Source organism: Balaenoptera ricei, chromosome X (genome assembly GCF_028023285.1).
Source record: "Balaenoptera ricei isolate mBalRic1 chromosome X, mBalRic1.hap2, whole genome shotgun sequence".
Classification (NCBI taxonomy): domain Eukaryota; kingdom Metazoa; phylum Chordata; class Mammalia; order Artiodactyla; family Balaenopteridae; genus Balaenoptera; species Balaenoptera ricei.
Window position 1 is genome coordinate 22,669,938 of NC_082660.1, and position 10,874 is coordinate 22,680,811.

The 10,874-nt window shown below is 46.6% G+C and overlaps 2 protein-coding genes across 2 annotated transcripts; both read left to right on the forward strand.

Annotated features, from left to right (window-relative positions):
- The first annotated feature begins 950 nt into the window (after positions 1-950).
- LOC132357409 (melanoma-associated antigen B4-like) lies at positions 951-2,003 on the forward strand. Its single transcript, XM_059910824.1, has one exon. It carries the CDS (start codon positions 951-953, stop codon positions 2,001-2,003), a length of 1,053 nt encoding a protein of 350 aa, XP_059766807.1.
- Positions 2,004-6,039: 4,036 nt separating this feature from the next.
- Positions 6,040-7,091, forward strand: LOC132357915 (melanoma-associated antigen B5-like). Its single transcript, XM_059911740.1, is given in 2 exon segments — positions 6,040-6,084; positions 6,087-7,091. Coding segments are annotated over 2 exon segments (1,050 nt in total).
- Positions 7,092-10,874: the final 3,783 nt, after the last annotated feature.

Consider the following 10,874-nt stretch of genomic DNA (forward strand, 5'->3'; position numbering starts at 1 on the left):
TGTCTGAGAGGGGAGGTGCGGGCCAGCAGAAGGCGCGTCCCTGAGCACTCCCAAGAGTCAGCCCAAGCCCTTGAGTGAGGACCAGTGGGGCCGCCAACCACAGGGCCTCGACCTGTCTGCCGCACGCTGCAGGCTTGGTAAAACTCGGCCACATGCGGCCGCGTGCTCACCCTCACTGCCTCCTAATGAGACTCAAGGAGGTGCCGGCACTGGTGCGAGCACACGGCCCTCGGGGCAAGAGGGGAGCTCCAGGCTGCACCGGCCGTCCAGGGAGGGCCCCGAGTGAGGACTAAGGGAGCCACCCACCCCGAAGAGAAGGGACGAGAGAGAATATGGCCTGTCCCCTCCTGCCAACCCGTAAACTCCCAAGAAAGGACTGTCAGGCTGAGACCGCCCGTCGTTTCCTCTGCCAGGTCCAAGGGAGGTTAGAGCTTTGTTCTGAAGGGGCCATCACCGGGCAGCAGAAGGGAGGGTCCCAGGACCCTTCGGTGGTGGGCTGAACGCTCCCTCCTTTCCTCCTCCTGGGTGTCATGGAAGGTGGTGGTGTCAACTTCAGAGCAGCAGACGGGATGGGGTGGGGGTGGGGGTGGTGGGGGAGTCTTGCCAGCAACTGTCATCCTGACTCTGAATGGGAACCGCGAGGACCTACCTCCCCTGCCAGCCCCCACTGTCACCCCCGTACCGCCCAGGCAGGGCTGGCTGGCTGTGCCCCAAGGCTCACTCTACCGTCCTCCACAGGGGTCTCAGGGGACAGGCGGAGCAGGAGAACGGGAGCCCTGTGGGCCCTCGAGCAGTGCCCTCAAGGACCCTGCAGAGGCGGCCTTGGTTAAAGCCAGGGAGGAATCTCCCCGCTGAAGGTGCTCACAGCATCTCCTTGTCCCTCCCCCAGGTGCCCTCATTGCCTGCCTTCCTGCCCACACTCCCGCCTGCTGGCCCTGACCTGTGTCATCATGCCTCGAGGCCAGAAGAGCAAGCGCCGTGCCCGCGAGAGACGCTACCAGGCCCGGGCGGAGACTCAGAGTCTCAAGGGTGCCCAGGCCACTGAGGCGGCGGCGGCGGCAGCAGAGGTAGAAGAGTCGCCCTCCTCCCCCGCTTCTGTTTCTCGGGGTACTCCCCCGAGCTCCCGTGCTGCTGGCGCTCGCCGGGAGCCTCAGGGAGCCCCAGCCACTAGCTCTCGTGATGCAGGGGTTTCCTGCCCAGGATATGAAGAGGGTGCCCGGGCGAGCCAAGATGAGGAAAGTGCAAGTACCTCCCAGGCAGCACCTTCCACTCACAGCACTTGCATAGATCCTGTGACCAGGAATTCCGGCATGTTGGTGCAGTTCCTGCTGGAGAAGTACAAGTTGAAGGAGCCCATCCGGCAGGCAGAAATGCTGAAGAGTATCGACAGGCGGTACAAGAAGCACTTCCCTGAGATCCTCAGGAGAGCCTCTGAGAGCATGGAGCTGGTCTTTGGCATCGATCTGAAGGAAGTTGACCCCACCCGTCACTACTACGCCCTCATCCGCAAGCTGGCCCTCCCCAGCGAGGACAGTCCGAGTGATGAGTCGGGGCTGCCCAAGTCCGGTCTCCTGATGATTCTCCTGGGCATGATCTTAATGAAGGGCAACCGTGCCACCGAGGAGGAGATCTGGGAATTCCTCAATGCGGTGGGTTTGTATGCTGGGAGGAGGCACTCGATCTTTGGGGAGCCCAGCAGGCTCATCAGCGAAGAGTTCGTGCAGCAGAAGTACCTGACGTACCGCCAGGTGCCCAACAGCGATCCTCCGTGCTATGAGTTCCTGTGGGGCCCGAGAGCCCTGGCTGAAACCAGCAAGATGAAAGTGCTGGAGTTTGTGGCGAAGGTCAATGCTGACGTCCCCAGTGCCTTCCCAGATCTCTATGAGGAGGCTCTGAAAGATGAGGAAGAGAGAGCAAGAGTGAGAGCCGCGGCCAGGGCCGCAGCTCTCGCTCAGCGCAGTGCACGTTCCAGGGCCAAGGCCCGCAGCTCCTCCCACATCTAGGGAGGGAGGCCACGGGCAGTTTGTTCACTTTGTTTTAGAAGAGAGCAGTCAAGCTCCTAAATAGTGCAGAATAGTATTGGTAGAGGGAACAAAACATATATGTTCTTACAGTTTTAAGTAGTATGGTAGTTTAGGTGCAGTTAGTTTTAATAAAATATGTATCTTTTTTTCTTTTTTCCATATGAAGAATACCTAGTTAAAGATAGACAGATGATAGGTAGGTAAGTAGGTAGAGAGATGCTAGATAGATAGATTTATGATAGAGATGTTTAGTATCTTTTCAAGTGTTATTACTTCATTGAAGGTTTATTTTGCTTCAGAATCTAAGTGTATTAATGTCACGGATGTCATGTTTATTGCTGTTCAGTTTTAAGATTAAGAGTTTGCTATTTGTAAAAAAAAAAACTGAAAAGCCTTCAATATTTTCCTTTTGCTACAGAACAGGGTAACATGGCATTGGAATAGGATTTTTCGTGGAAGTGAGAAAGAATCCCACAGGAAAATATTTGGGATCTCAAAATGGTGATACAAAAGTAAAGGCTGGTTAATTCTTAGTTTGTCTTCTTCTCTGTCTCTTTGCCTGTAAAATTAAATAATATATACCTAGATTTGCTTAGGTTATTCAAACTGTTTGAAAATTAAATGATAAATAAGACTTCTTGGTCATTCCTTCTTTTTTCTCTCAAATTAATTGACCATCTTCTCTTTGGAAGCCTCTCCAATACTACTATGGTTGGTAAGAAAATGAAGACCAAGCCACTGCCCATAGAATTTTTAGAGTCTAGCATCAGCTATCATGTAAGGAAGATGGTGAGATACACTCTAAGAAATAAACAAATGAAAAATTTTTTAAAAAGGGTGTGGAAGAGGAGGTTCCAAATGAGAGCAAGGAAGTGTAAGTTACCTGATGAAGGCAGCGTTGGGTCTTGGGCAACTTCTAGTCCCTCGGCAGGAAGTAATTATCAGTCAGGATGCATGGTGGGCTAGATGAAGCTGTGGGAGTGATGGAAAGGGCCACTCAGATGGTGTTTCTCAGAGTTGAGAGACTAAACCTGGAATGGAAAACATATCTTCACAGTTAACTTTGGGATGTGGAAAAACCAGAGAGAATCCCCACCTAGGGAATGGAAGGGGTCCTATGCACTGGCCGCAGGGCAAGTGAACATTCAACCTAGGTGTTTTAGGCATGAGCTGTCCAGAGAGTTTCTGAGAAAGGTGATACTCATTGAAGTGAGATGCCAAGAAGCCACTGGACTATCTCTCTTTTTGTGGGATGGGATTGCCAGAGCTCGCTCCGTTAAAAGGGCATTTTAATTAGGTTATTTTGAGTGTAATTTGGCAAACTCTAAGGGAGGGCTCAAATTTTAGTGGCAATGGTATGAATGAAATTAGGGGTGGTTTGGATGAAAAGGCACCTGGGAGGGAAGTTGTTGGTCCTTGAAACAAATGAACTCCTAGTTGCATCCATCTGCAGAAGATGACCCCATACCAATATTAAAACAAATGCTCTAATAGGGAAATACTACTTAGTTTTACTCGCTTGGCATTTTGGCTGATGTGGATTTCTATATTGTTTGGAGTTGCATATTCTCTAATGTAGGCTGGAAATAAAATTCTGTGAAGGAAGTTTATCATTTGGGGTCAAAATCATCTTAGTAATAACTGCCATTCATTGAAAGTACCAAACTTTGTCTCAAACTGCCGGGTGGTTTACATACATCATGCATGCCTGTGGTCCTGCACTATAGACCTTTCCAGACTCACTTTGCAGATAAAGAAGTTGGAATATTCTCAAATTCAAGGCTGGTAAGTGACAGGAGCTGGACTGAACCCTGGCGCTGAATCCCTCTAGAGCCCACACTGTGCCACTCCTCCCAGGCTGAGGCCGACCTTGGGTCACTTCATTTTTCTGCTCACTAGTCCAAAATGTATTTCAGGTGTTAAAAAGCAGGACTTCATACCCCAAACATGGTTTTGGAATAAAAAGCTCCAGGAATACGTAATAAAAATATGAAAATAAAAGTGAGGTACAAATAAAGAAAGAGATAGCATTTGGTGACAATATAACTATCTATGAAGGAAATGTCAGTAAACCTCAAAAGAGCAGGGGCTCACAAAGTCATTTAATTCAGCCCTTGCCCTGTAGAAAGTAAATCTATTAGAATTGAGGTTATATAAGGCTATATCTGGCCAGTGAAGAGAAGGAAGAGATCAGCGTGTTTTCTCTGATAGCACAACACCTGTACTGGGGCCCTTGCTTGGCTGCAGCTTCCCATCTCACATCACTCCTAGGGCTCAACCTACTCTCTGCAAGATGTGTTGTAGGGAGATCAATTAAGAGTTTTCAAGGATGTGGCATTTCCCAAGAAGCCTTTCATAGAAGAGATAGGAGTCAAGGTGAATACTGATGAATGAGGACTGAGGAGACAAAAGCCACATAATAACAAGTCACAGAGAGACTGGCCTGTGTCTGCTCTCAGACTTAGAAGGCCAAGGCAGGGCTGCCAGGCTGAGCATCCTCTCACTTATTTTCAGGGTTTAGAGGAACATAAGAGCTTTGGTCTACATGGGTGACTTTTAAGTTGAAAGAAAGAGGAAACTTAGGGCCCTTCAGAAGTCAAGGTGAGGAACCTGAATGAGGACTGAGGGCACACCCCTACCCTGAACAGAGAGAGCCCCAAGGAGCCTGAATCCTGATGTCAACCCTGGAAGGGCACAGGTAGGAGTAGCCTCATGTGGCATTCCCAGACTTTGCCTCTCTGGCACCTCAGGGAGTGAGGACCTTAGTCTGAGGAGAGGGTCCTTAGGTAAACAAAGGAAGGAGTCCCAAGCCCTGCCAGGAGTCGAGGTGAGAACCCCGAGTGAGGACTTAAGGAAACCTCTGCCTTTAGACTGTGAGAGAACCCCACGGAACCATGCCCTTCCTGGTATCCCTGGGATACCTGGGCTTTGTTGACATGATGTGACATATTTCTTCCTATGGTGTCACACAGGGGTGAGGGACATGGTCTAAGGGGTATGGCCTAGGGCCAGCAGTGGGAAGATTTCCAGGTTTTTCCAGAGACCAGGTGAATACCCTGAGGACTAAGGGAACCACATACCCCATAACCGTAGAATTCATTCCTTACTCTCAGCCTCAGAAGACCAAGGACAGGTATGGTCAGATGAGGAGAATCTCACTTTCTCCTAGGGGTTTCAGGGTGGTGCTGGCCTTAGTATAAGGGGCAGGCCTAAGGGCAAGGGAGGGTGGAATTCCAGGCCATGACAGAGGTCAAAGCAAGGACTGGGGGATCATCTACCACTAAATAGAAGTGATAAGGAATCCAGCCCTGCTCCTTGTTACAGCCCTTGAGGATCCAGGGCAGGGCTATCAAGCTGAAGCTCCACCAACACTTATTTATATCAGGTCTATGGGAGGTGAAATCCTTAGTTTGAAAGTGTAGCCACCATTCAATGAAAGGGGTGGGGATATCAGGCCCTATGTGTAGCCAAATTAAGGACCCTTAATGAGGACTGAGGACTCCAGAGGCCAGGACAGAAAACTCCCCACTGAGCAGTCAGTACTGGGGGCACCTGGACAGGGGTGATAAGCTGAGTACCCCCTTCATTTCTTTCTCATAGATCCCAGGGAGGTTTGTGATGTCAACCTCAGAACAGCAGAGGGAATGGGTCCCATGACCTGCCACCAGTTAAATGATGGTCTTGGATGTGACATAAGAGACTCCTCAATGTAGAAGACCACCGGCTCCTGCTGTCGCCCCAGCATGCCTGAGGCAGGGGTGGCAGGATGCAGCCTAAAGATCACTCTAATTTCCTTCAACAGGTTTCCCAAGGGACAGGCTGATTAGGAGAACAGGAGCCCTGTGGGTTTTTAGAGCAGTGCCCTCAAGGAAAACTACAAATGTAGCCTTCCTTATAACCAAGGTGGTATTTCCCTGCTGAAGCTGCACACTCTCTCAACCTTCCTCATCCAGTGGACCCTTATCCCCTGCTCTTCTACTCACACTCCTGACCATTGTGCCTGAGCACAGTCATCATGCCTCGGGGTCAGAAGAGTAAGCTCCGCACCCGTGAGAAACGGGCCGCCAGGCCCAAGATGACTCCCAGAGTCACAGGAGAGTTCAGGCCACTGCAGTAATAGAAGAACCCCCCTCCTCCTCTTCTCCTGTTTTGGAAGATAATCCCCAGAGTTCATCAGCTACTGGGTCAAACAGCACTTCTCAGGGGTCTTCAAAAGCCCCATCTACTACCATCACTTCTTCAAGTACTTCTGACACAAGGTCTGATGAAAATGATAACAGTCAAGATGAGGAACATCCATGTTCCTCTGATGTCTCACCTTCTACTGAGAGCACATACAGTGATACTCCAACTAGTCAGATGGATTTGTTGGAGCAGTTCCTTCTGCACAAATATAAAATGAAGTAGCCCATTATGAAGGAAGACATGCTGAAGATTGTCAACCAAAAGTACCAAAACCGATTTGCTGAGATTCTCAAGAAAGTCTCTGAACGCATTGAGGCTGTCTTTGCAGTTGACTTGAAGGAAGTCGACTCAACCATCCACTCATATGACCTTGTCAGCAAACTGAAACTCCCCAACAATGGGAGGGTGTGTCCTGGTAGGGGGTTACCTAAGACCGGTCTCTTGATGACAGTCTTGGGTGTAATCTTCATGAACGGCAACTGTGCCACTGAGGAAGACATCTGGAAATTCCTGAATGTGATGCGAGTATATGCTGGGAGGAAGCACTCCACCTATAGGGAGCCCAGGAAGCTCATCACCAAAGATTTCGTGAGGCTGAAGTACCTGGAGTACCGCCAGGTGCCTAACAGTGATCCTCCACGCTATGAGTTCCTGTGGGGCCCGAGAGCCCATGCTGAAACCAGCAAAATGAAAATCTTGGAATTTTTGGCGAAGTTCAGCAATACGGTTCCCAGTGCCTTCTCATCACAATATGAAGAAGCTTTGCAAGATGAGGAAGAGAGAGATCGAGCCAAAATTGCAGCCAGGCCTGGAAATACTGTCACTTCCAGGCATGTTCCATGGCCACGTCCAGCAGCTTCTCCCACCCTTACTGAAGTCTGAGACTTTTTAAAAATCATCCAGATAAGAAAATTTGACATCACAATAGGGATTTTTGTTGAAATGGGAAAGAATCCCACAATAAAATTGTTGGGATAATGGAATGAAAAAATAAAAAATAATTAAAAAGAAAACATGATAAACATTGATTTTTCTTAATCCTTTCAGTCTTCTGTTTTGTAAAATTAAATGATTTATACCTCAATATGCTTATTAAAGAATGTAGGAGGTATTAAATCTTAACAAGTTAGACCTCTTACTCACTTTCTTTTTTATTTCCCAAACGTCAGTTGAGCATCTGCTCTTTAAAAGGTTCTGTGCTAGTACCGGCAATGCTAAGATAAAGACCCAGCCTATGCCCATACAACTTCAGAAGCAAGGAGCTGCAGTCATACAAGATGTTGAGATGCCCTCTATGACTTACGGGAAAGTAAAAGGATAATCCAGAAAGAAATCTCTACCTGGGGCAGTGTATTGATTTGTTAGGGCTTCCACAACAAAATACCACAGAATGGGTGGCTTAAACAACCAAAATTTATTTTCTCACAGTTCTGGAGGCTGGAAGTCCAAGATGAGGGTTGGTTTCTTCTGAGGCCTCTCTCCTCAGCTGGCAGATGGCCACCCTCTTCACTTGGCTGTCCCTTTGTGTGCATATATCCCTGGTCTCTCCTTTTGTGTCCTAACCTCTTCTTATAAAGACACCAGTCAGATTGGGTTATGGCCCACCCTAATGGCCTCATTTTAACTTAACCAGCTCTTTAAAGACCTTATCTCCAACTACAGCCGCATTCTGAGGTACTGGGGTTTATGCCTTCAACATGAATTTTTGGGGGGACACAATTCAGCCCCTAACAGACAGAAATCTAAGGTGTCTTTGCTCTTATCTCAATGCAGGAGAATACAGTGCACAGACAGGTATTCTTTGCACATTGTCTCCAGGGAGTTTCTGAGACATAAGGGTTAACTGCCTTGAGGTATGTCAGGGAGGAGGAAATTCCCCCACTACCCCTTTGAGTTCTTGTGGTTAGACTAATAAAGTTGACACAAGACAAATTAACAGGAGAAAAAGAAAGAAACTGTAATTCATGTGCACGGAGGTGTCATAGAAATGGGACCTAGGAAGTAGCCAAAGCAGGCAGCTTTTATACTTTTTAGACAAAGAAACAATAAACTTGTGAGGAATGGACAGGACAAATAAACTTACATTTTGGGTAATTCCTTCAATTAGTAAGGAATCTAAACAGAATTTGGGCTTGGGGTAGTAAGTTAAAGAAGTAACAAGGTTTGTTTACACAGGCTTCTCTGCCTGAATTCCCTATTTCTGGCTATAAGGGTATCCTTCTACCTCCAGATGCAGGGAATGCATCTTTCACATGAGAGATTTATTTCCTGCTTTCAGGGAGACCGAAAGGAGGGTCGGAGTGCCCCTCCTGCACTGGCTGTTTCTTAAATAACTTTAATTCAAAATAATCAATATGCCATTGTGGTATATTTGGGGGCAGCCTGCCCTAAGCCTTAACAGTTCCCTCCTCTGAAACTTCCCTGGAAGTTTCACATATTAAGAGCTGAACTGGTCACTGTGGAGACAGAGAATGGGTTAGTAGAGTCCTCCATTTCATTGAACCAGTTTCTTAGTTCTGAGAACAGTTCAGTTCAGTTAAATTGTTGTATCTCATTTCAGGAGGCAGTGATGCAGATGGGCTCCCAAAGCTAGGTCTATGGTGCAAGCAATATCAGGTATTTAATAAGAGGCATTTCTATGGAAACAAAAGAAAAACAAAGGTTAATGATTGGAGCTGGTTATAAACCAGTTTCTGAGCCCAGGGGGCGGTCAGTCAAGAAGATTTCTAGGTGTCAGGTTCGAAGCATCTATTGCAGTTTGAAATGTCTCTGATGATGTCACTGAGTGTTCAGGTTAACTTTCTGAGTGGCTCATACAGCAACTGGCTGTAGATTGTTTAAATATGAGCTGTTGTGGCAATTTCTCTGACGTTTATATCAAGTCGTCTAGCTTCAGTGTGCAGGGCTTCAGGAAAAGAACAGTTTTAGTTCTCAATGATTCAAGTCAAAAGGATGGGAGAGGGGAGCAGGTCAAGTTGGCAGAGGAGTAGGACATAGAGCTCACCTTCTCCCCACAGATACATCAAAAGAATGAGAGAAAATTGGAAATGTTAGTTTAGAGAGTTGCAGCCAGATACTGGAGGAAACTAGAAAAATTCAGGATCCAGTCCAGTTTACAGGTAAATGACAAAACTTCAAGGAAAAGTAATGGCACTAGAATCTAATACCCACAAGTGCGTAGTATAGTTTCTATTGAAACAATTTTTCTCTCTAAAATCTCCCTCATCTCTACCAAAGAAAGCAAAATTAAGACTAATTTGTTTGCAAAATAAGTCTAGATTCAATAAACTTGGCCTGATTATTTATGTTAAGTCCAGCAAGAATAGCAATTGGCCATATAGGCTCTTTTAAATCTGCTTTGCTGGAAGTTTTCATAAGGAGTCTCCAGAGTGAAATTTTAATAGCTTCTCAAGGCCAGGAAGCCACACCAAAGACTTGTCGTCAGAGTTCCTTTTATACCTAGAGATTTGGGTGAATTCCTCTCTTCTTGAAGTCCCCCAAATATCCTGAGGCTCCTGTGCCTGCCAGGAAGTGGCCTTCCTTACTCACCTGGTAAGGCTGCTGGGAAGCTGCTGGGAACTCTGTCAGCAAGGTCCTAGGCTGTTTTTTCAAGGGGCTTTATGGTTCCATAAAGTCGACCTTAGTTCCTTCAAGCTATCTGGTCATATCTGAGTCTACATGTATCTCTGTCAAATATGACATTCCAATCAAAGTCTTGGTAATATAACCAATGTTTCCAATTGTGTCCTGCTATAAGAACAGATTCTTATTCAATTATGCAAATAACTATTTTGCCAAGAAAATAAGAATACTCACTGAGACTTTCTGAATTCTGGAGTGATCAGGTAGGGACAAAAAGATAAATGTTTAAATTCTATTTACAAAGGTATAATTTATCAAATTGATGTAAGTTAAAAAATTCCCTTGGGCTTCCCTGGTGGCGCAGTGGTTGAGAATCTGCCTGCCAATGCAGGGGACACGGGTTCGAGCCCTGGTCTGGGAAGATCCCACATGCCGTGGAGCAACTCGGCCCGTGAGCCACAATTGCTGAGCCTGCGCGTCTGGAGCCTGTGCTCGGCAACGAGAGGCCGTGATGGTGAGAGGCCCGCGCACCGCGATGAAGAGTGGCCCCCGCTTGCCACAACTAGAGAAGGCCCTCGCACAGAAACGAAGACCCAACACAGCCATACATACATACATACATACATACATACATACATACATAAAAAGAATGTAAGCAGACAAGAATAGCATTAAAAAAAAAAAAAATTCCCTTATATCTGGAAAATGAAAGATTTTTAAAAATCAGTAATATTTCAGACAAAAAAATCATGAAACTTATAATCATATTCATCAATTCATTCGGTCCCATGTTAATTCTTGTTCTGCTTGAATCCAGTTTTTCCATTAGTTCTATCGATCTTCCCTGAAGATTGCGGGTGATAGGGACAGTGATAATTTCAAGAAGTTTGCAAGGTTTTTGTTAAGGCTTGTATGATTTGCCCAGGGAAATCTGTGCCTTGATCACTGGATATTATAAAAGGTATACCCCAAGTGGAGAACACATTTTCTAAACAGTTTATTTGCCACTGTGAGGGAATCAGCTTTGCAGCAAGGGAAGGCTTCAACCCATCCAGAAAATATACATACAATAACAAGAGTATT

What these genes read in the sequence shown, in the direction of transcription:
- LOC132357409 (XM_059910824.1), top strand. Translation starts at nt 951, where the DNA reads ATGCCTCGAGGCCAGAAGAGCAAGCGCCGTGCCCGCGAGAGACGCTAC.